At 36.8% G+C, this 27,279-nt stretch overlaps 1 protein-coding gene across 1 annotated transcript in view; it reads left to right on the forward strand.

Moving 5' to 3' along the window:
• The first annotated feature begins 2,308 nt into the window (after window positions 1–2,308).
• sema3ab (sema domain, immunoglobulin domain (Ig), short basic domain, secreted, (semaphorin) 3Ab) overlaps window positions 2,309–27,279 on the forward strand; it is a 45,157-nt gene continuing 20,186 nt past the window's right edge. The window contains exons 1-7 of the mRNA XM_079825486.1: window positions 2,309–2,458; window positions 3,495–3,687; window positions 16,018–16,178; window positions 18,630–18,692; window positions 23,600–23,719; window positions 23,910–24,003; window positions 25,924–26,043. Of these exons, the coding sequence (XP_079681612.1) occupies window positions 3,576–3,687; window positions 16,018–16,178; window positions 18,630–18,692; window positions 23,600–23,719; window positions 23,910–24,003; window positions 25,924–26,043 (670 nt within the window). The 5' untranslated portion in view covers window positions 2,309–2,458; window positions 3,495–3,575. The remainder of the gene's footprint in view (window positions 2,459–3,494; window positions 3,688–16,017; window positions 16,179–18,629; window positions 18,693–23,599; window positions 23,720–23,909; window positions 24,004–25,923; window positions 26,044–27,279) is intronic.

Consider the following 27,279-nt stretch of genomic DNA (forward strand, 5'->3'; position numbering starts at 1 on the left):
TGAACACCACTTGAACTAACTTGGCAGACTGCCGCTCTCACTCTGCATGCTGGCCTCATTACTTACCCATTAGCAGACTCTCTGTCCAAACCTTTATATAGCAGGCAAACACTTGCTACTTTATCATGACTCTACATCAATTTGAATAAACATAGTTTAGTCTCCTCAGCCTATTCTTACAGCTAGCATTTCTCATTATGACATTTAAATTCACACAGCAAGCAAAACACTGTGTTGTCAGAAAAAAGTTAGGACTAAAAGCCTGTTCACACTAGGCCGTTCACACCAAGGGCGATAACTATAATAATAAAGATATAGTTCTAAAAATCGTTCTAAATATAAACGAATAGAGTCCACACCAGTATAATGATAACAGAACAGAGAAACAATATAGTTGGAATCACTTTCAGAACTTTTTTTTTCCAGCTGATGAACAATAAAAACACTGACAGCCAATCAGAATCCACCTGATAAAGTCCGGTGGATTCTGATTGGCTGTCAATGTTTTTATCGTTTGAGCATTTAAAGCATCAAACAACAAAACTGCAGCTTGTGCTTAGAATAAAGTTACAGTTGAATGAGTTATAGTTATGGTGAGTTATAGTTATAGTTATGTGTGAATGGGCCTTTACTCCTGATACAATTTTACATTAGAGATGAAAAAACATTTTGTTACTTTTGTCTTTAAATTTTGAGTTTTTCTTCAGAATGACATTTAATAGTGTTTCTAATATGTAATATATTCATATTTTAATATGATCTGATTTTGATTATTATCAATGTTGAAAACCTTTTTGCTCAAGAAAATTTTGTGGAAACAATGACGCTCTACTATTCAATAGTTTGAGGTATGTTTTTTGTGTGTGTTTTTTTTAAGCAAGGACACATTAGAAGGACATTTAGAATGTTACAAAAGATTTCTATTTCAAATAAACACAGTTTTTTTTTCCTATTCATCAATACATATTCAGCTTTTCCAATACAGAAATAATGTAAAAATATTTTAGAATAGAAACAGTTATTTTAAATAGGAATAATATTTCACAATATTACAGTTAATGTAGATTTCATTGGGCAGGCATACAATACTTTCAAAAACAATATCAAATCTTTAATAATAATAATATAAATATATTTGCCCAGCTTAATACTTCTATATTATGTAATTTACAGAGAAAGTAATTATATCATGCAAGATATTCCCAGTGTTCTCTATTTCTTTTTTGCTCTCATATGGCATCAGTTGCTGAGAGCTTAGGACAGTCCTGTCAATCCCAAGCTCATTTGTCAAAATCTATTAAATCTCAATTACTGAAGTATTCATGCCCTGTGTGGTTTGTGCCAAGCAGAAATATGAAGAGAAGTCTGGTGGCCTGTAGTTCAACATTATCATGTTACAATAGGCAGCATCGTGGCTATGGGATATTAAAGAGAGATCAGTCTGAAAGGACTGCTTCATTGTCTTCTAGAAGAGGTATTTTTTTTGTGGGGGAGGAATCACAGATAATGAGGTCAATGGTTTTTGGGTGGAGTGGGCGGAGTCACAGCAACTGCTGCCAATCAAACATGCATATCATTTACTCACCCTCATGTCATCCTTTCCCTGTTATTTTCTTTCTTCTGTGAGATGTGAAAAGAGAAGGAATGTCCCATGCACTCTTTTCAAGCAGAATTTTATTTATATTTGTTTATATTTATATTTTACCATGGTACTTTTTTAAAGGATTTTTTGATGAATAGGAAAAAATGCAAATGCATTTATTTGAAATAGAAATGTTTTTTTTGTTCAAAATTATAAATGTCTTTACTGTCACTTTTGATCAATTTAATACGTCCTTGTTGAATACAAGTATTTGCTTTCCATAAATATTTATTTATGGTCCAAATATTTCCAAATATTCATGATTAAAAGTTTTTAATTTAAAAAGTACAAATGAGATTAGTCAGCTACATCAGAGCAGAAGATTATGATTGAATAACGTCTTAAAATTCAGTTTGTCCTTCACACAAAGTGCATTCTTAAAAATATATAGCTCACGAGTTACTTGGTTCAACTTGTATGATACTTTTATGCAGTTCTTTTGGAGCTTGACAGTATAAATGACCAATATGAAATATGAAAGTGAGTAAATTATCAGCTATCCCTTTAACTCCACAAGTTCCCAGACCAGCCTCTCTTTAAACATGGAATATCATCCTTCCTGCCACACGCCTATACCTCACACGGGGAGACGTGCTAAAAATAAACGTCTGGTGTGAGGGTGGAGTTCGGCAAGTGACTCCTGGGCGGCAGAGAGCAGTGTGAGACATGGACAGGAAGGGACAACTTCCTAATGTCTCGAGTAGGACGTAAAGTTTGTTCTTGCATGGGAAAAAAAACTGTGTGAAACCGTGACAGTGAGGTTAGGAAATATCTACCACACCACATGCCCTCCAATGTCAGAATGATTCTTGGGGAGTAAGTACAACTTGACAGCGTGTGTGTTTATGTAAGCTTGTTTTCTGCCAGTCAGTCTTTTTATCTCACAATTGTGAGTTTATATCATATATATTTTGTTTACATTTTTCATCTCCCAATTTTGTTTTATTGTTTCTGCCATAGGAAAAAAAAGAAGGTAATTGCAACTTATTTATCTCACAATTCAGATTTGTAGCACAATTGCGAGTTTAAATCTCAGTGATGTTAGTACATTTCTACTACTCCACACATGCCCTCCAATGTCAGAATGATTCATGAGGAGTAAGTGCAACTTTGACTGTGTGTTTGTGTATGGAATCTTCATACAATTAAAATGGTAACAATAGCGAGTTTACATCTCACAGTTGTTGTTTTTTCACCTTGTAATTGTGAGTATAGGCCTATATCTCAACATTCTGAGAAGAAAAGTCTGAACTCTCAGAATTGTGAGAGATAAACTCACAATTCCATTTTTTCTCACAGTTTAGAAAAAATTGCGAGATGTAGAATTGCAATTACCGTCTTTTTATTTTCCCCCCTGGCAGAAATAAGCTTCCATAGTGTGTGGGATGTGGAAGTAGGGGGAAAAAGTCTACCTAGAGGATCCTCTGCTGGGAGCACAGCCCTCCCCTTCTCTCTCTCTCTCTCTCTCTCTCTCTCTCTCTCTCTCTCTCTCACAGTCTTTCTCAGCTGGCTCTGCTCTCTCTCAGTCTTGCGCTGTGACTGTGTGTGCACTGAGCTTTGCAGTGAGACAGAGTGAGAGCAACAGAAGAGTGCCTAGGGCTTCGCCAAGCTTTAGTTGAGTTTAGTCTCTGCCAAGTTACTATTTAAAAGTCAGAGAGGAAGAGTGCACAACATCTAGGAGATAAACAACCCCGGGAACAGAACAAACACACTTTGAAAGTGAAACAGTGAGTGTTGTGGACACTCATGGTCCTCCTGAGGCTGTTGCTGCTTCACCAGGAGAGATGTGATCATTGTGTGGTTCACACGCGCTGACTTATTCAACACACAGACACACCTGCTCCATCCTCAGGTGGTGTTTCGAAGGACTGGATTGCTGAAACAACACAGTGTTTACCGGAGACCACGGGACTGCACGCAGCCAGGGAAGAGCATGGACTACCTGTGGGGGATTGTACTGCTGATGTGGGCGCTCGAGATGCCGGAGAGAGGAACCGACGCACAGAGCAAGAACAACGTACCCCGGCTCAAACTCTCGTATAAAGGTCAGTCACCTCCTGCTGTTGGGCTTCTGGGATAGGGGAGAAATCAAAAATCATCTTAGAAGAGCAGATCTTAAGGCTTGTTAAAGTTTGATAGGTTCAGTCTGTGTTGGAGATGCTTTCTTGTCCTGAGTTGGCATACAGTTCTGGGTGCTTCTGGGGGATATTTCATTGATATGATTCACATGGCTTAATTATGCACGGTGGCTAATTTAGAAAGATGTTTTTTGAAAGCATGAAAATGAGCTGGAATTCAAACTGAGAGCATATTGAGTTTTATACATTTGAGTTTGCTTTCATACTAAAATATTAAGAGTGGTGGAATTGAAAGTATGGTGTTTTGTGTTCAGCACCAGGTGAAATTACAGATTGAAGTAGCACAACCAGATTCACTATGATTACTTTTTTTAATGATAAAGAAAAAAACTTTTAATTGGTAGAAAGTCTTTTTCTTAATTTTTTTTTTTAATTTGTAACATTTAACCTTAAAAGTGGATCTGCACATTAGTTCTATTTCTACCTGATCTGACTCTTAAATATTACTTTTGTTGGTATAACCTAATTTAGTAATATTAAAAAATATATTTGACTTGAGAGCTGTTCCCGCATAAGTAACATTTTTAGTTTAAAAAAAAAAAATACAGTTTAGAGGTTTAATTCATAGCAGTGTGTTAGATGGAGAGGTTTGACTATATGTATGAAAGCATTTAGGATAAATTCTGCAAGACACATATTATGTATAACACAATATTCTGTGATTAATTTGTTGAGTTTCATGCACAGATTAAATCAGGCATGTGTAGTTGAGTGTGTGTGTGTGTGTGTGTGTGTGTGTGTGTGTGTGTGTGTGTGTGTGTGTGTGTGTGTGTGTGTGTGTGTGTGTGTGTGTGTGTGTGTGTGTGTGTGTGTGTGTGTGTGTGTGTGTGTGTGTGTGTGTGTGTGTGTGTGTGTGTGTGTGTGTGTGTGTGTGTGTGTGTGTGTGTGTGCGTGTGTGTGTGTGTGTGTGTGTTTGCAGAGCCTGTGGGCTGAATATGTTTGTCTGGATGCCCAGGTGGGAATGTTTAAACTGCTGGCATTCATTGTTTCTCTGAAACACCTACAGTTCATATGCCAAAAATACAGGCAAAACTCTTTTTCAAAATGTATATCCTGCATCTGATTTTGAATCTGACTTCTAATATCGGTCAATTGTACATGATCACAGTGGTTTTGCCTCGGGACCCAACACAATACCAATTGTAATTCATAACTTATTTCATAAATAATTTTCACCTTGCTTAGCTTTGTTCATAGTTTTGAGAATGAGGACATGTCATTCAGAGTATTCATGCTGGCAAATTTACATCATAATTTCAAAGAAATTAACTGGTTATGCAGTTTTTAATGTCAACAACAGATATAGGTTACACTCTTTTAGAAGTTGATGAGCCTATTTATTTTGCTATAATAACTGTGCATGATGTTGCATTTGATTATTCTATACAGTTTTGTTTTACAGTGATCCTATCAGAACAGACTTGCCCATTTTTGGGTCGTGACCCACTGGTTGAGATTCATAATCTTCTCTGCGTGTAAATGTACTGTACTTTCCTCCACTTTTTGTTCCTCAGTTAGAGTAAATTGTTTATAAGATTCTCAGTGTTTTGAGGGAGTGTGTTATTATAATTGCAGACTGTTTTTAACGATGCAGTTTTGTTAAAACATTACAACTCTTCACGTCCGATTGGTGTTCGTGATGAAGTGAGCTGTCAAGAGTGAATTCACAGTAAGAGTGTTTAAATGAAAGAGCCCGTTCCACCCTCCCTCTGTAATTAGAAAGAGACACAGAGAGAGAGAGGTTTAACAGTCAGGGCAGATGGCTGTATGAAAGTGAGCCATTTCTCTCTCTGCCAGCTTTCTAATTGCACTGACAGCTCCTCATTAGCTGGCTGGTGGAAGCTGAGCACTATATGAACCGCGGTGTGTGACTGTCAGGCGACAGACACACTCGATCCGGCACGCACACATGCACAAACACACGGGGGGCTTCTTAAGTACCCAGAGCTCTCATCTGCCCGAACACAGATGCACACACACACATCTAGAGCTGTTCACCGTATCAAACACTGACACCTACAGGCATGCACACACTGTTTGTGTGGAAAACAATGAAGGAGACAAAGAGAGATGGAGAGAGAAGCAGAATATGTGTGTTTGTGCTTTTGCACTGAGAGTGCCTGTGTGTTTGCGATCTATGCAGGCTGATCTGAGCAAACACGACTTGGTGAAATGCCAAAACTGATTCTGATATCTTGCACCCGAGCAAACTCACACACCTGTGAACATTTGTCACCACAGTCTGGCTGATTCATCTTTTCCTGAATTCTCATCCGTTAAAATGCATGCGGGTGCTTGGAAGTAATTACTCATGAAGAGTATGTATTTGTTGTCTTATTTATTTAGAGACTATAAATTCAGCAGTTTTTTTATTATTAGTTACTAAAACAAAGCACGAATGTATTGTTTTTATATTTATTTAAAGATGAATTGTGTAATTTCATTGGCACCAATATTTATTTGTTTGTTTGTTTGTTTATACAGCTTTTTGAAAAAATCCTTACCTTCCATTGGTCGAAAATAAAATCAACAAAGCCAATTTTTTTTGAGTTGGACTTGTCGGGATGTTTCACAGTTTTAAAGCTTTACTGAGAATCCAACCTAAGAATGTTTTTTTGTACAGTAGTTATCTCTGTATAAGACTGGAGAAGAAAACTTACACTGTTTACTTCCAATATAAGTTAGATAGAATATTTACGTTTCCATACGGTAATGTTTATTGCAAAATATTAATATACAAAAGTACACTGTAAAAAGTGAATGTGCTCCTTTGTTACCCTTAAGAGCAATTATTTATGACCCCCCCAAAAAAAATATTATTTTATTTTATTTTATTTATTTAATATTATTATTTTTTTAAATATTTTTTGTTTATTTTATTTTATTTATTTTATTTTATTTATTTTTATTAGTTTTATTTTATTACTTTATTTTATTACTTTATTTTATTTTATGTTATGTTATTTATTTTATTTTTTTATTTGTTTATTTATTTTTTTATTTTATTTTATTTTATTTTATTTTATTTTATTTTATTTATTTTAGTTTAGTCTTGATTTATTTGCATAAAACAATGTTGATTTCAATGTTACCACCTGAAGAACACTCAAAGACAATGGTTTTCATACTACATAATGATAATGATATTTACTAAAGCTTCACGGAAAGTCGTTGACAATATCAAATTATGATAAAATGATTTTACTGAATTAAATGTGTTGAGGGCCAATTTAAATGTCCTCATGTGTTCTTTTTTGATGCGCTTTAATATATTTGTGAGAATTTTTTTTTTTTTAAATGTAGCCCTCACACATATGTACAACCAAACCTTTAGATATATAGTCTCTCTCTCTCTCTCTCTCTCTCTCTCTCTCTCTCTCTCTCTCTCTCTCTCTCTCTCTCTCTCTCTCTCTCTCTCTCTATCTATATATATATATATATATATATATATATATATATATATATATATATATATATATATATATATATATATATATATATATATATATATATATATATATATATATAATAATCTCCCAGCTGCATTTCCATCATCAGAATAGAGGTGTGTTTGTGTGTGGAGAGGAAGCCACCCATGAGGAAGTCCTGACTGAGCTCTGGTGTTCCTCACAAGGGTGGTATAAGTGTTCCCTCTGAGCCGAAAAGTTCCCATGGCAGGTTAACAATAACACCTTTACATAAATGTGAAGTGGTGTGGAAAGACATAAAGAACATGAGAATATATGTGGCTGCATGTTGTCTCGAATAAGTGGTGCAACAAGTACAGAAATAAGAGATTGGCTACTTCAGTGTCAGCGTGCGTGTGTGTGTGTGTGTGTGTGTGGCAAATTTGTGTGGTGGAATAATGTTTTTGGTGTAAAGCGATCTCATTCCGAAGTGAATGTTTTAAGACAGCTTTAATCTCATGAAGGAATGAGAGAAGTTTTATTTCACTTTAATTAAGCTTTTAATTCACAAACACGCCAAGAATCTGGTGTTGGGTTGCGTTTGCAGCATGTGAACTCCGTATCCTCTTCAGAAATAAAGCCGCAGTGTTAGAGCGCACACACCTAAAACAATACTCCGCCAAATTCCTGTGAAATGGAAAACATTTATGCCATAATACATTTTTCCCCCTTGGAAAGCAAAAAGACATGATGAAAATTGGATTAGATTTGATTTTAGGGATTTGATTGCCTTAAAATCATCTTTGGACCCTGTGGAAAGGGTTCAAATGATCACGTCCGCAAATAATCAGAACTCCAGATTTGATTAGATGGACATGCATGCTGTGATGAATGGAAAAAGGTGAGTGTGTATAGCACTCATGTTTCATTTCCCCACATGCAAACACACACACACACACACACACACACACACATGTGCCCTGCAGAGAAGAGAGTGCAGGCAGTATGTAGGGTAGGGAAGTTTATTTTTATCAGCCTCAGATGGGACCGTTCCTCTGCCTCCACCTGCCCTCCCCTCATTGCTCGTGCTCTCAGATGTTTTTCCACAACAATAGATGGAGGGAAAGAGACGGAGAGATGGTGTCAGTGGTTTGAAGAGGATGAGACTAGCTCTTCTCCTGCCTGTTTGAGTGCTGTTTAAACCGGTGAGGTTCAGATTAGCAGCATGTCTAAAGCCACTTCCTCCTGTGTGACTGCGTGCTGTAGATTACCCACAATGCCAGGCAGGGGCACCGTATGTTCTGGAATCTCAAACACAAAATGTGACCTGTTTTTTGTCCTATCTCAGGTTATAAGATAAGGGTTAGTAAGATTTTTTTAAAGTCACCTCTTATGCTCACTATTTGATACAGTAAATTAAGAGTATTAAAAAACAGTAACATTATAAAATATTGTATTCCTGTGATGGCAAGGCTGAATTTTTAGCAGCCATTACTTACATGACAGTCTTACATCATTCTAATATGCTGATTTGCTGCTCAAGAAACATTTCGGATTATTATCAGTTAAAATCAGTCATGCTGCTTAATATTTTTGGAATATTTTTGTGGTAGTTTTTTTCAGGATTATATGATGAATAGAAAGCTCAAAAGAACAATAATTATTTGAAATAGAAATCTTATGTAACATTATAAATGTTACTGTCACTTTTAATCAATTTAATGCAACCTTGCTGAATAAAAGTGTTAATTCTTAAAAAATATACTGACCTGTTACTGACCCCAAATTTGAACAGTGTTGTTGTATATAAAACATAATGATATCATTCATGCCTTTTGTATTTTTGTCTGAAATTGAAGCATGTTGTCATTTAGCAAGTGCGGTTTTCTTTTAACTACTGAAAGTGTTCTCTTTTCCACCATAAAAGGTTGTCGATTATCAATATACACTATATTGCCACAATTTTTGGGATGCCTGCCTTTACATGCACATGAACTTTAATGACATCCTTAATCCGTATAATATCGGAGTTAAACCCAAGGTTAAGGAGTGTGTCTATGGGACTTTTTGTCCATTCTTCTAGAAATGCATTTGTGAGGTCAGGCACTGATGTTGGATGAGAAGGCCTCGCTCGCAGTCTCCGCCCCAAACTGTTCCCACAAAGTTGGGAGCATGAAATGGTCCAAAATGTCTTGGTATGCTGAAGTAATAAGAGTTCATTTCACTGAAACTAAGGGGACAAGCCCAACCCCTGAAAGACAACCCCACACCATAATCCCCCCCTCCACCAAACATTACACTTGGCACAATGCAGTCAGGCAAGTACCGTTCTCCTGGCAACCGCCAAACCCAGACTCGTCCATCAGATTGCCAGATAGAGAAGTGATTCGTCACTCCAGAGAACACGTCTGCACTGCTCTAGTGTCCACTGGCGGCATACTTTACACCACTGCATCCAACGTTTTGCATTGCACTTGGTGATGTAAGGCTTGGATGCAGCTGCTCGGTAATGAAAACCGATTCCATGAAGCTCTCTACACACTGTTCTTGAGCTAATCTGAAGGCCCCACGAAGTTTGGAGGTCTGTAGCCATTAACTCTGCAGAAAGTTGCGCTGACCCCGCTCTGTGATTTTACATGGCCTACCACTTCGCAGCCGAGTTGCTGTTTTTCCCAATTGCTTCCACTTTGGTATAATAATACCACTAACAGTTGACGGTGGAATATTTAGTAGTGAGGAAATTTCACGAATGGACTTATTGCACAGGTGGCAACCTATCACGGGACCACGCTTGAATACACATTTTTTCACAAATGTTTGTAGAGGTGCTTGATTTTATACACCTGGGGCCATGAAAGTGATTGGAACACCGGAATTCAATGATTTGGAGGGGTGTTCCAATACTTTTGGCATTAGAGTCAAGATATATTCCATTCATACACATATTAATCAATAATATATCTGCAGATTCCTTATAGACTTTAACTATTTATTAGTTCATGAACAAACCTACACTTATTATTCTGAAACTGAAATGTGTTTCTGTAGCATCAGTATTCTGATGATAGTGATTTCCGTGATTCGATTCCTAAAGGTTTACATTTGATCCCCACAATCTTGAATATTTGGTTACATCCTAGACTGAAACTGTTTGGTGTTCCTTGTCTTTGTCTCTGACAGCTAAAACCCTTGATTCTGAGAACCGGTTCCTCATGTTGTTCTCAGGTAATCTTTAATAGATAAATAACTCTGGGCTAAATGATGATTACAGCTCATGCGTTATTGAGCAACTGACACTATTGTTGAATCTGAGCAAAACCTGCAAAAAAATAAAACTTATGCCTCTACCTACAACTGCAAATTATACTCCAAAAAACGTTCCTATACAATTCACTGCATATTCCAGCTAAAATGAACACTGGTGGCAGAAAAATACCATCAACTTTTATTCCTTTTCACACAAATTATGATTGCAGGGGCAGATTATCAATTAATAAGGACTTATGTTTGTGCTATATTGTGACCTCAAAATAATTTGACCATAGTGCATGATTTGTAAATCATTTTGACATTTGCATCACAACAAATGCAACAATAAGTTCTTGTAATCAACAAGCAAACAATAAGTTCTTGTAATCAACGTGAAATGACAAGAAATAAAGATCTGAGAGACTTTGATAAGGGACAAATTGTTAAGGCAGAGCAACTGGGTCAGAGTATCTCTGAAATGGCAAGGCCTTGTGGGTTGCTCCCAGCCAGCAGTGGTGAGAATTTACCAACAGTGGTCCAAGGAGGGACAAACCACAAACCAGCGACAGGGTGTTGGATGCCCAAGGCTCATTGATGCACAAGAGCAATGAAGGCTATTCCATCTGGTCGGAGCCAACAGAAGGTCCACTGTGGCACAAGTCACACAAAATTGTTACAGAAGGAATGTGCTGCAACATACAGCGCATCGCACTCTGCTGCGTATGAGGCTGCATGGCCGCGGACCACTTAGGATGATAACCCCTGCCCAACTTCTAAAGCACCTACAATGGGCATGCGAGTGTCGGAACTAGACCTTGGAGCAGTGGAGGAAGGTTACCTGGTCCCATTTTTTCCCAGGAACCCTGGGTCTGGCCATTCATGTTGGATGTAAATTTGACACGTGCCACCTACATAAACATTGTTGCAGACCAATGCAGAAAATGGTGTTCCCTGGTGGAAGTGGCCTCTTTCAGCAGGATAATACACCTTGCCACACTGCACACATTGTTCAGGAATGATTTGAGGAACATGGTGAAGAGTTCAAGGTGTTCACAAATTCCCCAGATTCCCAAGGTGTTGAATCTCCAAATTCCCCAAATCTGTGGTATGTGCTGGACCAACAAGTTTGCTCCACAGTGACTCCACCTCGCAACCTACTGGACTCGAAGGATCTGCTGCTAACGTCTTGGTGCCAGAGACCACAGGACACCTTTAGTCCAAGCCTCGGTGGGTAGGTGCTGTTTTGGTGGCACATTTAACCCATCCGCTGGGTTAAAACAACCCAATTGCTGGGTTAGTCCATTTTCAACCCAACTTGGGTTGACGTAATAAAACGCTGCCAGATTCATTTTCATCAGTTTCAGATGAAACTGACTTAGATTTTAGCTCCACTTTGAAAGTGTACAAGAAACAACTTAATATAATTTAGTATCAAACATACAAGAAGCAACTTAATATCCTTTTGTAAAAATGGCGCCACAGGCACATCAAGTCTTTATGTCAACGCTGTGTGTGGACATTACTGATTAAAAAATAAATTTTTCACTTTTTTACTAGGCCGTTAGATAATACATCTTATATATCTTATGTTCACATATTACACAAGACCAGGTTATTTTATTTAAGTTTGGAAACTTCATGTTCTCAGGTGGCTTTTGATTACCAAGCCCAAATAAATGCACTTCTCTCACACCTCGACCTGATCACACACTCACAAAGCACAATGATGTACTAAGTACATGATGTTCCACCTTTGGAATCTGATTTATGTGTTTGCTAATGCCCTGGCAACTGTCTGGATCTAATAAGTGTAAACATTACATCATGCTTTGTTTTCCCATGTTTGACTGATTAAAAACTTGTGAAGATGATTGATTTATTGTTTCGATAATGACACACGCAAGTAAAACGAAGCCACACTGTTTCAAAACGATCACATGCACATTTGTACTCACACACTATTTGTTCAAATGTAATGCTTTTCAAAAGGTTCCCGTTAACAATAATCAAGTGCACAGTTAATTTCCTCTTGAAAAGTGAGTGTTTATAATTGTTGATGGAGCCATTTTGAGTTTGCAGAGCATATTTCTTGCTGTATGTGTATGTGTGTCTGTTTTAATTAGACCTCTTCCCTGCATAAGTGTATTACGCAAGCGGACACTTGACAATCCGATGAGACCGCCAGTGTCAGTTGATGTTACACACTTATTTGAAACCGCCAAATGTACACAGTCACTCGTTAACACCAGGAGAAGTGATCATAAAACATGTTAAGAAAAGAATTAAAAAGAGGAAAGACAGATTATGACAGCAACAATGACATAATTCAACAGATGTTTCTATGACATACAGGTCAGAGGAAACTCTCATTGAACTTTGTGCTCTTTGTTTCCTCACAGTAAGAGAAATATATAGTCATACACTCCAAGTCCAATACATTGTCAACTTGATTGAAAAATGCATCACTGAACTGTATGGGCTTATGTCCAAATTTATGGAAATACACTTTTTTTTAAATTGCTCATCCTCATGTCATTTAAAAAAAAAAAGACTTTCGTTCATCAAGTGAAGTTTTTCATGAAATCTGAGCGATTTCTGTCCCTCCATTGAAACTCTATTCGCCTGAAACATCTTCATTTCTGGAAGTCTTGCGGAGTTTGGAACGACATGAGGGTGAGTAATTGATGACTGAATTTTCATTTTTGGACGAACTAACCCTTAGCACAGAGACTTTTGGATTTTTGGTTAATGGAAGGAATCAAGCTTTCTGAACAATTTGTATTTTAAGAGGCACTGTTTTCTCTTATAAAAAGCCTGTGTATGTGAGTGAATGCACATTGAAGTGATGGTGAGATGAATTCCTGGTGTTTCAAGTGTGTCTGAGTGTGTAAAAGGCATTCTGAGTGTTTTTTAGTCATGGTGCCAAATGGAAACACCACAGGCACTCCAAAATGAGCTCTCCAAACCCGAGTGAGAGATTCACCGTCATTCTCTCTTTCTCTTCTTGTCTCGCTGAACTCTTTTGAGTCATCTCAACCCTAGTCTTAATCTCTCATCACCCTGTTCTTCTCTTCTGTGCCACTCCACAGGTTTAATCTCTCCTTTTTCACTCTTTCCTCTATCCTGTTCTTCCTCTTTTTCCCTTCAGGCCAAAACTCTTGTGTCATTCTGAATTCTCTTCTGACATAGAACTACAGTACATGGTTATAAAGATTTACATGATGCAAAATGTGCTAATAAAATGAACACAATTGTATTCAGTATTTTTTTTTGGTTACGTGTATGATAAATACTGCAGCAGGCTTTGAAACCTTTTTTGTATCCTAAATGTCATGTGGATGATTTTGCTGGACAGTGTGTGTAGCCCACCCTGTTTATGGGTGTTTACCCTGTTTTATCTATTGCCCTTCATAACTTGAAGGGTTAGTTCACCCAAAAATGAGAATTCTGTCATTAGTTACTCACCCTCATGTTGTTCCAAACCCGGAAGACTTTCGTTCATCTTCGGAACACAAATGCAGATCTTTTTGATGAAATCTGAGAGATTTCTGTCCCTCCTTTGACAGCTACACAAATTTGATGCTTCAAAAAGAGATGGTAAAACTAATCCATATGTTTTGAGAGGTTTAGTCCAGAATTTTCTAAAGAGACTCGATTGCTTTATATGATGAACAGATTGATTTTAGGCTTTTATTCACATAAACATTGATCAACTCACACATTGGTTGTGGTAAACGGAAGCTCAAGCATGTTCGCTTGATGTGTGAGAACCAATGAGGTTCATTCTCGTGTTACACAGCACGTTTGAGCTTCTGCGAGAACCATTGAGGTTCATTCTCGCGTGTCAAGCAGGTTCGGTTGAGCTTCTGTTTATATTCGCTGATCATGTTTATAGATGAATAAAAGTCTAAATTCAATCTGTTCATCATATAAAGCAATTGAGTCTCTTCCGAAAATGTTGACTAAATCGCTCAATTCAAATGAATTAGTGTTATGATCTCTTTATGAATTTTTTTAAGTGTCAAAATGTCGGTTGCGTAGCTGTCTATGGAAGGACAAATCTCTCAGATTTCATCAAAAATATCTTCATTTGTGTTCCGAAGATGAACGAAAGTCTCACGGTTTGGAACGACATGAGGGTGAGTAATTAATGACAGAATTGTCCTTTTTGGGTGAACTAACCCCTCAACCGAACACATGCATGCACAGACAGACAATCACAGGTTACAATAACTGTCCAAACACTGCCTTATTTCTCAGCTGCTATTAATGTCTCTCTGGAGAGCAATTTAAATGTGACGGCAGGGAAAATCTTACTTCCCTTAAGGACAAATGCTGTAATTATAGCTTGCTGTTCATTAAAGTAATAGTTCACCCACCAATAGAAATTCTGCCGTCATTTACTCACCCTCATGGTATGACTTTCTTTCTCCTGTGGAACATATAAGGCAATGTTAGACAGCATGTCCACAGTGTTCTTTTCCATACAGTGCACATTTAGCATAACAAAAGTGCTCTCAAGTCCTCTGAAAGGGAAGGAAAAGAACCATAAAAGTCTTCCCATACACATGCATTATATTGCACGATATTTGTCATGTGATGTTCTGTTTAGTCTTAGATTTGTATTGCTATTGTTTGTTTTAGTTCTTACACCTGTACTGCTTGATTGTTCCTGGTATTATTAAATATTGTTTGATCGTCTTTCTGTCACACATCTTTGTTGGACTCTTCACTATACAGCAACCCGAGACAATATTCCCAGTTTTCTGAGGCGATATGATAGATTTGTTTGAGGAACAGACCAAACTTGTTATTCACTGAAAATTCACTGTAGCATATCATCACTGCATGCACATTTTCAAATTTGAATGTAAAGATAACACATTTGAATCTGTTTCTTTACACAAAAGCTCTATTGTATGTCTTCAGAAGACTATAATGCTTTATCGTAGTATTTTTATTGTGCTTTCTTGTGGCTTAACAGCCACTGTAGAATGATTCTTTCAGAGTGATGTTTGGAACACAAGGGTGAGTAAATTAAGACATAATTGTCATTTTTGGATGAACTATTCCTATTATAAAGAAAGAAAGAAAATAAGAAATCCTTAGCAAATGTGTCCATAAATATTTCGAAGCTACTTGAGACGAATTTATACAGATTGCTCGTGTTTTTCATGGCTTGGCTTCATTCAGTTATTTGCTCTGTAGAGGAAAAAAAACGACATGAACAAAAGCAAAATCTACAAGCAAATATCTATGTGTATCCATGAGCACCGCCAGCTTTCCCAGCTGTATTTAAGCCAAAACCACAGTCACACGTCTCACACACACTAGAGCAGAGCTGCCGTCCCTGCTGAGCTGTTTGCTGTCAGTGCCAAGGTCCATCATTTAGTCTCCCCATCAGCCTTATAACTCTCAAATGAAGATTGGGTTGGGAAAAACATCATATTATTGACCATATTTGAAAGATCAGCAAATGTGTGTTCATTTTTCTGTCAGCGTTTGCTTTTGAAGTTTGTTGGAGACCATCTCTCAAATGCGCAATAAATCCTATACTATGTTCACTTTTTTTCCCCCACAGAAATGTTGGAGTCTAACAACCTGCTCACTTTCAATGGATTGGCCAACAGCTCTGCCTATCACACCTTTTTATTGGACGAGGAGAGAGGTCGGCTTTTTGTGGGGGCAAAAGACCATGTGCTGTCCTTCAACTTGGTGGACATCAACATGGACCAGCAACTGGTAAGAAGAGAGGGTTAGAACAGCTATTAAACCAATTTTTGTGGGACATCATTCAAATTAAATTGTTGTAGTTTTCTAGCTAGTTTGATAGGATGTGAAAAGCTAACTCGACTACCTGGTAAGTTGTCTGGTCATAGAGAAGCCCTGCATAATTAGTCTGGTTGAAGGTCACGTCCATTCGGCACCAATCAAACAGAGACTGAAAACCAAAACATAGCTCACAGAATCCGTTTTTAAGTCATTGTCGTGAAGGTTATTGTTAGAGATGGTGAATACAGAAGCCGTGTTTTGATAGCTGTCATGATTGTGATTTAAATGGGCTGAATTTAGAGTTCACGCAATTTTGCTGAAAGTTGCTGATAGTGTAACAGTTAGCATGTTAAAGCTGTCAGCACTCAATACCCTCTCAGGGATGTTGTCTCTCAAAATTCCTTTGTTTTAAACCACTGCTATCAAATTAAAGCTAAAATAATTCATATACACATAAAAGTTCTATATAAAATAGTTGTACGTTTGCTAGTCTCTTTCTTTCTCTTGTTCTCTCTCTCTCAGCCTTATACACACAAACACGAACACATCAGCACACAGGGGGATCTGTTTCTAGCGAAAAGAGTATGAATATTTCAGAGTAAAGCTGTCATACTGATCGCATAGAGTCTGGCTGAGAGCTGCTATCCATTCACCTGGATAAATAATGAACAAAATAAACATAGCGAAGTACAAATGGTGCCAGGGCAAAACCGCAGCCCACTTTAGCTTATACAACTTTATGAACATAACCTTCACAGAACAAAGCTAATATAAATGTTACCATATGAGGAAATACAGGATGTATAAGATATCCTGAAAATGTTACTTTTGTCAGATATCTTAGGGGCAGAGTTAGGTTTAAGAGAAAGAATATACAGTTTGTACAAGTTATTGTCTATGGAAAGTCCCCATAAAACGTGTGTGTGTGAATCGAATATCATTTTTGTTTGTATGATGGAGGAAAATTTCTATGACCACTGAAAAAAAAATTGGGTCAAAAATTCAGTTATTGGAACAGAGACTAAGGGGTCTAATGAGGGCAACATGTACCGCTACCAAAGAAAACTTTCTTCCTCCATACAATCTTCCAAATAGAGAATATTCAGTATTGTACAGTACTTTCTCTCTTTGTCTCGACACACTTTCACTCAGAGCTTATCTGATCAGGATGCAGTTTCACACATTCACAGCCATCAGACAGGAGCTATATTACAGCACACTCAACTCTCTCCAGCCACAGGGTGAAAGTAACTCGCTGTGACAGCAGTCCCATAGAAACCTTGTTTTTACCACTAATACAGTTCCATTACTCTTTCCACTGAAGAACTCTTGCACGATTCCTAGGATTTACACATCTAGAAAGTTTTTCTCTTTTTTTTTGAAGAAATTAATTATTTTATTTATAAGGATGCATTAAATTGATCAAAAGTGACAGCAAAAAATATTTCAAATAAATACTGTTCTTTTTGTTTTATTCTGTTTTCATCATTGATAATAATAAATGTTTATTGAGCACCAACTCAGCATATTAGAATGATATCTGAAGGATCATGTGATACTGAAGACTGGAGTAAGGATGCTGAAAATTCAGCTTTGACATCACAGGAATAAATAATATTTTAAAATATATTCACATGGAAATAATTGTTCACAATATTACTATTTTTTACTGTATTTTTGATCAAATAAATGCAGCCTTGGTGAGCATAAGAGACATCTTTTAAAACAGTAAAAAAAATCTTACCATCCCCAAACTTTTGAATGGTATATGTTCATCTTACTGCATTTCTCTGACACTCTCTAAAGTTTCATGACTCTGGAATCTTCCTGACCCTCCTGTAAAGTAGGTGAAAATGCATTTTAGAGTGCAGTTGATTTGATATAAAAGTCTTCTCAGAAAAGGTTGAATCTCAGTGCTGTCCTCTGAGACGCTCTAAAGTTTCCTTAGGCTGTGTTGAAAATAATGTGGAATATTTATCTAGGATCTACTGAATAGCCTCTCATTTGTAAATAACAATAATAAATGATGACCATGATTTTTTTTTTTTTTTTGTAATGGTTTCAACATTTTTTAATTACTATACATGTTGAGAAATAAAGTGCATTATACATTATACTATATAATTATATTGAATTTCAAATACGGTGGCATCAGTAAACATTGACCTTAATGTGAAGTGTGTGGGGCACACTGGGGGATACAAATTGTAAATATTTTCCTGTAAAACTTGTTGCTATGCTACATTTAATTGAGTGAACTGTTGTATGTCATTTTGACCCATTGTTTTTGTGCTTTAAACGAGTAAGTTGCTACAGTGAGGGTTAATAGACAGAGTTAGATTATACAACTAGAACCTTTCAACAAAAGATATCCCAGTATTCTTTCCCCTTTAAATTTCTCTTTCTCTCTCTGACTGGTAGATAACCTGGCCTTCTTCACCTTCTCGACGAGATGAATGCAAGTGGGCTGGGAAAGATGTCCAGGTAAGTGCTTTACTTACGTTTCCCCCCCCATCCTCTCTCTTCTGTCCTCTCCACAACCCTGAGATCTGTCGGATAGACTTCACCAATGCATTGAATTGCTTTTTTGTCTGCACCATTCCACTTTTCTCTCTGGTTCGCCTCTCATATAGTTTGCTTTGTAGTAAATGTTTTACCGTATGTATGATATATAAGCAAGATGGAACTATAAAAATGTTTTCATAAAACTCTAGCTTAGAGCAAAACTATTATCTGACATTAAGGATCCTATTTTAACATCCTGAGCGCATAGCGTGAAGCACATGCCTCAGGTGCACTTAGGGCGTGTCCGAATCCACTTTTGCTAGTTTAACGACAGACGCATGGTTCAAAAAGGTTGTACTAGTCTCTTAATGAGTCATGGGTGTGTTTTGGGCGTAACATGCAATAAATCAATCAGAGTCTCATCTCCCATTCCCTTTAAAAGCCAGTTTTAGTTGTCTCAAAATAGCAACGCGCCAACAATGCGCCTGAACACACCTTGTTTTCAGACCAGCATGCCCATCGTCTTGCGTAGACTCCATTGCAGATTTCATTGGTCAAGGACCGCCCAAGAGGAAATTTGACTGACATGTAATGCAACCAATCACAGTTAGTTTTGTTCCACGTCATGTTTAGGGGCGTGAAAATGTAAAGTCGATGTCTCTGTAATAACAGACCGGCGTGCATCCAAATTATTCATTTATAAACATTGAAAACACACTTTTGAAAATCCAGCATTTAGTTGTTCCTGGTAAGCGCTCATTGTCACAGTTGTAAACACAACAACGTTCTTCTTCCACAAGGGAGTTTGGCGTTGCAGCATTTGTTTCTAAGCGGACAGTTAAAGAACGCGACACACACGTCTCACGGACATCCTGTAGAAGTCATCCAATCAGATGACGACTTCGAAACTCTTGAAGTGTTTCCAGAAAAGTGTGCTATATGCATCAGACGTTCAGCCAACAGTCCATGAGCGTGACGTCTGAGGTCGAGACTGAGAGCCCAGCCATGGGCACGAACAGATGGGCACGAGTGCATTTGCTATTTAAACAATGTGGCGCTGATAACTGCGTCGGGCTGAAACTAGCAAAAAACACGTGCCTGGCATCGCATTGGTGTATGATAGGGCCCAATGTTTTAAATGGGGCCATTTTATGCACAATAATTTTTCACTTTAATCTTAGTCAACATTTATTTGACCAAAAACAGTAATTTAACAGTATAATCCATCAAATGTGTTGTTTTAATTGAGAATGGTTTGACGAATCAACTTGAATTCCATACATTTTTGATGGCATGGTCTGAAAATGATCTGGTACACATTTTGTGAAATGGCAAGTTATTAGCATAAACGTGGGTGCAAATTTGGACAGTTGGTGGTGCTAGATGGATTGAGTTAGAGAGGCCAAATTTGCTATGGTGACAATTGGACTATATAGACTATTCTCTATATTTGTGCCAAATTCCATAACTTTCCTGGAAGTGGTTCTATGGACTCCCATAGACTCAAAAGCGGAATAAGAAGAAGAACTCTAACGATTAGAAAAATAACCCTAATTAAAATCTATTAAAATAGAAAACTTTTATTTTAAATTGTAAAAATATTTCACAATATATCTGTTTTATTTCACAATATATCTGTCAAATAAATGCAACCTCTGTGATCATTAGAGACTTCTTTCAAAAACAGTAAAAAATCTTACCAACTCCTCCCTGGTATACAGTCTACATAGTACATACGATTTCAAAAGAGCAAAATGACATTTTCCATTATATGTTTTTCATTGCAAGTAAAGGTAATATTTGAGATGGATCCAAAAACAAGGCATGATTGGCTTGCTTTAGACAGGAACCTCTCGTTCTGAGAAGGTAAAGCCGAGCTTGTCTGTCATCGGTCTTTTGCTTTAACAAAGTTAAAAGTTTCTTCCACAAGATCAGCTCAGCAGATGTCAATGAAGCAATGAATAAAGAAACAAATCACTGAATTGTGGGACAACGGTGTGTAAACACTTTCCAGGCATAGCTGCCATTTGCTCTCATAAATTCCAATGTAGATCCTGCCCGAGGCGCTGCCTTGAACATATAGAGCCATAGAAAGCAGCCCTCTGCCCTGTTAGCATCATAAAGAAATCATAAGGTTGGTTGGTTTTCAATGACGCTTATTTGAATTGCAATAACATGCATTGTGTGAGATTTTGATGTAAACATGGTCTTGATGAATAGCAGGGTGCTCGCTGAAAGATGGCTTTTATGTGAAGAGAGGGGTGCCGGTGAAAAGAGGCCGATTGACTGAGGCTTGTTCTTCCCAAAGAAAGGTTGACTCAAGCTTGTTTGAAGTGAAGTGGGGCAATGTCAATTTAGGGCCCTTTTGAGAGACGATGAAGGCAGAAAACTGATGGTTGTTGAAGGATCTCAACCGCAATTTGTAAGAAACAAAAAAAGAGTGAGATCAATGCTCATGAGACACAAGTCTTCACAAAAACATCCATTTAAAATACATTTTAATTAAAACCATGTGTTTTTGTCCTGACGAAGGGCTTTATGCTGAAACATTAAGTTTTTCAATTAAAGCCACAATATGTAGTTTTTCACTGCTTGAGGTCGCTTATTCAAAACCAAGGTGTAGCTCGATGGCGCCTTGATTTTGCGGAGCTTTTATTATGCCGTAGACGACCGCTTCCACTTCTTCCGCTCATGCACAGGCTATGTGGAGTAACGCAACGCTGTTTTATCATATACATTATTTTAGTGTGTTGAAAGTTATGTTTTAATGCTAGTCAGTGCGTTAGCTCGGCGGCGACTTGCGGTAAATCAAGAAAACAAGATTTAAACAATAATACTAACTGTGAGCTATAGGCTATAACAATGATTTGTTTTCTGTCAATGACTTTGGGATAATGTACACAAGTCAACGAAATATATAACGTTGTAGTGGTTTTGAGATATTTGAATCCAAAAATCTTACATATTGTGCCTTTAACACATGTTTTCTATAGGATAAATTTACCTACAAATGAGTTGAGATTGGAGGAATACTTTTTTGTTGTTTTCATTTATGTGCAGATTTAGTTTCAGCTATTACAAAATTGAGGAAGTTGAAGAAGAAGCCAGATCTTTGAGTCACGTATTATGTTGTCATACTTTTCTGTAAACCTTTTTTCACATCAGATGAGTCATTTCAGTCCGTTCCAGATGAGGCTTGCTCAGACACGTGGCTTTAACACACGCACACACATTTCCATAGGCTAAATCCCAGCTCAGATGCTACAGGGAAGCTGACAAACACAAACTCATTCGTACACAAACACTATCCCTGAGAGTACAGGCCACTGGGGAACTCTGGACGCCCATAACAGGATTTCCCTGCAAATGCACTAAACACCCTGCTGAAAAAAAAACTCCAGCTGTTGTAATATTTTCCTTTTAATAAAGCACTTTGTGGGAGTGTGTTGGTCAGCTGTGCTGCTGTGTGTGGAATTCTGCTGCATGTGTGAGAGAGCAGGATTTCAATGCATACAGAAATTACATATATTTGCCACAATAAACAGAGGAATGATGCAATATTATAGAACAAAAAATTATCGGGTCAGTCCACAGATTACGGTGTAACACATATGGTCATGCAACATAAACCCTATAAAATTGAAGGTGATAATTTAAAAGTAATTATTAGTGGAAGTATGAAGTCAGTTCCCCTCAAGTTCACACAGGTGTCCTAGCAGAGTAATCACAGGTTTAGGTCATCACATGTTCCACTAACTATATTGAAATCCTATAATGTAAACAAATACTTCATCCATTTTCATTACTGTTAAAAAGTTTGGGGTCAGTAAGAGTTTTTAACGTTGAAGAACACTTCACCAAGGCTGTATTTATTTGATTTAAAAAAATGCAGCAAAAAAAGTAATATTATGAATTTATGAAATATTCTTACATTTTAAAATAACTGTGCTGCTTAAAGGATTAGTTCACTTCAAAATTATATCTTCATTAAAGGAACTAATCCTTTAATAAAAAAAGATTATTTGATTAATAGAAATAATTTAGTCACTTTTTATTAATTTAATGCATCCCATGCTGAATAAAAGTATTAAATTGTTTATTTTTATTTGTTTAATTCTACTGACCACTACTTTTGAATGGTATATATTTTTTTCTATTTTGTATCTTGTTGACATTAAGTGTGCTCTTAAGTGTCCAAATACTTTCTTTGTGTGTGTGTGTGTGTGTGTGTGTGTGTGTGTGTGTGTGTGTGTGTGTGTGTGTGTGTGTGTGTGTGTGTGTGTGTGTGTGTGTGTGTGTGTGTGTGTGTGTGTGTGTGTGTGTGTGTGTGTGTGTGTGTGTGTGTGTGTGTATACATGTTTTTCTATCCCAGTGGGGACTTCAACCTGAATGCACACTGACTCATGGGGACTTGTGTCACCTTAATTGAGGTCCCCATGAGGAAACATGCTTATAAATCAAACAGAATGAGTTTGAAAATGTAAAAATGCTGAAAGTTTTGTGTGATGGGTAGGTTTAGGGGTACGGTTAGTTTTAGGGGATAGAATATACAGTTTATAACAGTATAAAATCCATTACATCTATGGAGAGTCCCCACTAAGTGAAATAGACGTGTGTGTGTGTGTGTGTAGGTGATAAGCTGTCTGTGTCTGTTGCCATTTGTTGACACAGATGGGATGAGTTTATTTATCTGAGAACGCAGTGACGACTGTGAATCAAGACATGCCGATACACCACAGATTTAGTTTGCTTTTCTCTCTGTCGAGTTCAAGGTGTTGTTTTGGAAGTTTCTGTTGGTGAAACATTGGCTACATCAATATAAATGCTATGTTTTCTCATCATAAATTCAGTAAATGTTGACTCGTTCTCTCTCTCTCTCTCTGCAGAAAGAGTGCTCTAACTTCATAAAGGTTCTGCAGCCGTTCAATCAGACGCACTTGTATGTGTGTGGAACAGGAGCCTTCCATCCCATCTGTGCTTATGTGGAAGTGGGAAAACGCCCTGAGGTAAACACATCACATCAGTTAATCGTATGTGATTTTGATTATTTGGAGGTCACGGATAAGGCCATAAATTTAATCATACATTTTCTGAGCAGCCTTTCAAGAAGTGTTTAACAATTAGATGTGAGAGACATTTGATGAATGTTTATTTCTGGATTTGCATGAGATTGATTGTGTACTTGTTTCTCTCCAGGACAACATCTTTCGACTAGGGTCGTCAAGCTTTGAGAATGGCCGTGGAAAGAGTCCCTATGACCCCAAACTGCTGACTGCTTCCATGCTGATCGGTGAGTGTGTGAGGCAATGTGATGCTGAAGTGAGAGATGCTGAATATGACCAATTGATTTTCTGCTTAATATTTAAATGTCCCACCACATTTTTGACCAAAATGTAATCTTAAAATGGTTGTTGATGTATTTTATTTAAACCATAAACTGGGATATGTTTTCTTGTTGTAAATAGTCACATGACTAGGTCCATTGACCCTCTGAGAGATGTTTGTGTCAGAGACCCATAAAATGAAGCAAGTAATAGGTTACTACGTAAATATAACATTATTCTATCATTTTCTTCTTTCTGATAAACACAATCAGTTATATTAATAAATATCCTGAATCTTCCGAGCTTTATAATGGCAATGAACGGGGCTCACTAGTTTTGGGCTCAAAAAAGTGCATCCATCCGTCATAAACGTACTCCACACGGCTCCGGGGGGTTAATAAAGGCCTTCTTAAGCATTTGTGTAAGAAATAATTTCCATATTTATAACTTTATAAAGTAAAATTTATAGCTTCCACCAGACCGCCTTCTGTATTCAGCATACTAAAAAAGCACAATTGGCGTGACAATGACGTCGATTGTAGCGTAAGCATTTTGAACTGCGAGAGGCGTTACACTTTCTTTGTAAGTTGAATGCAGAAGGTGGTCTGGCGGAAGCTATATATTTTACTTGATAAAGTTTTAAATATGGATATTTTTCTTATGAAAACCCATCAGTTTGCTTCAAAAGGCCTTTATTAACCCCCCAGAGCCACCTGGAGTATGTTTATGACAGATGGGTGCACTTTTTTGAGTTTCAAACTCGTGGGCCCCGTTCACATGCCATTATAAAGCTTGGAAGAGCCAGGATATTTATTAATATAACTCTGATTGTGTTCATCAGAAAGAAGAAAATCATATACACCTAGGGTGGCTTGAGGGTGAGTAAATCATGGAGTAATTTTCATTTTAAAGTGAACTAATCCTTTAAGACCAGTGTAAATTCACTGAAACACTGATGTCTGTATCTGACTGAATTAATAATACAATTATTTAATTTACTATATTTCTTTACTCTTTACTCTCTAATAATTATGATTATTATTATTAATAATACATATTTTTTTTATAAATTATTATTAAGTATATTTAAAGTCAAACTTTACTTTACTTTATTTTAGTGGGGTCAAAGTATGAAACCACAGTGGAAAAATCTGGGATACAAAATCTATTTAAATCTGGAAATAAGCAGAACGTTTCATGTCTTTGTAAAAAAAAAAAAAAAAAAGTAAACCATAACAATACTGAAATTCTCAAATTCACTCAAATTATGTTGATAAAATAAGAGAGAGAGAATTATTATGCTATTTCCCTTCTCAATAGCAGTTCTGTTATGCTTCACTGAGCTGGTTTATTTAGCACTCTGGGAAATTAATTAAACTATAAACAGAACATAAAGAAGATCTGGTTAGTTAGCAAAAAGGAATATAGCTCTCTCTCTCTCCCTCTCCCTCTCTCTCTCTCTGTGTATCTGGTGTGTGGCAGTGCATAATCCAGAGCATGTTTTGCTATGGTTCATGTGTTCTGAATGGAAACTCAACACCCTTGATTAATGGTCTCTCTTCAAAATGACCAGTGCAGACTGTTCCTCTGGTTTTGTGCTCTACCTGCAGAGCGTTATACTGTTAAATCTCTCGTCTCAGATTAAAGGTCACTTATGACACAGACACACACACAAACAGTCCCATTCTCTCACGCCAGCCCTGAGCGTGAAATTGCCTGCAAGTGTTGACTGTCACACCCTTTTGAATCCTCACCTGAGCCGTTATTAAAGTTTACAAAGCCCAGATTGAACTAGATCCCCTCCTGAAATGTTATTATTCCCATCGATGTTGAACTCACTTTAACCATCCTGCATATGAATTTTAATTAGTGTTTTTGATCATCAGATGGGGAACTCTATGCTGGGACATCAGCGGACTTCATGGGACGGGACTTTGCCATTTTCCGAACTTTAGGCAAGCACCATCCAATCAGAACGGAGCAGCACGACTCCAGATGGCTCAATGGTGAGACACGCAAAAACACATTCAATACATTTAGTACTCGTGACTTTTTATATATTTAAAATGAATGCAAAGAAAATAATATACTGGATACACATGCACTACCGTTACATAGATTAGTTAATATTTTTGATACATTCCCTACGCTCATCAAGGCTGCATTTATTTGAATAATACAGAAAAACAGTTGTATTGTGAAATATTATTACAATTTAAACAGTTTTCTATTTTAATATATTATACAATTTAATTTATTCCTGTGATGGCAAAGCTATTTTCAGCATCATTACCATGTCTTCAGTGTCACATGATCCTTCAGAAATCATTCTACTATGCTGATTTCCCTCCCAAGAAGCATTTTTTTGTTATTATCAATGTTGAAAACAGTTGTGCTGATAAATATTTTTTTCAGGATTCTTTGATGAAGAGAATGATTAAAACTCTTTTTTTAACATTATAAATGTCTTGACGGGTTTTGATCAATTTATTGCATCCTTGCTGAATAAAAGTATTAATTTCTTTAAATATAAAATAATAAAATAAAATCTTACTGACCCCAAACTTTTGAATAGTAGTGTACATGGCTACCAATTATAAAAATACTCGTACTAAGCTTTCCTGTGGTGTTACATGCTCCAAATAACAGCATTTTTATAATTGTTGTATAATAATATTTGAGTGGTTCATGACCTGGATTGAAAACCAAATAAGTGTGAAAGTCTCAATTTATTAGAGTAAATAAAAAAAAAATACAAATAAAATAAATTAGAATAAAGCCGTAAAAAGTTGACTTTCTATCTCATAATGTGACTTGTTATTTTATATCACAATGTAATATAACACATAATTTTTTACATAATTTAATTTAAAATTGCTTCTTTTTTTTTACTCTGAGGTGGAAACCAGCCTAAAATTAAATGAAACATAAAAACATTAAATTAATGTTTAACCCTCAATATACAGGGCATTTACATAATTTTATCGCAACATCTTGATAAAAAAATCATATTTTATGGTCATCTTTTGCATGAACTACCCACACAAAGGGCAGTTATGTGGAAGAGACAGAATTTTTTAACCAGAAAAACTGGATTTTAGAAGGAAAAAAAAAGTTATCAGATGTCATCACCTCACAAATTGTGTGCTTATAACATGTATGTGTGCAGACCTGTTGGAATTAGGATTATATACCAAATAGCATCATTTCCTCATACCTTTTTTTTGTTAACATAATTAAAG

This window comes from Gobio gobio, assembly GCF_949357685.1.
Source record: "Gobio gobio genome assembly, chromosome: 9".
In the NCBI taxonomy this organism is placed as follows: domain Eukaryota; kingdom Metazoa; phylum Chordata; class Actinopteri; order Cypriniformes; family Gobionidae; genus Gobio; species Gobio gobio.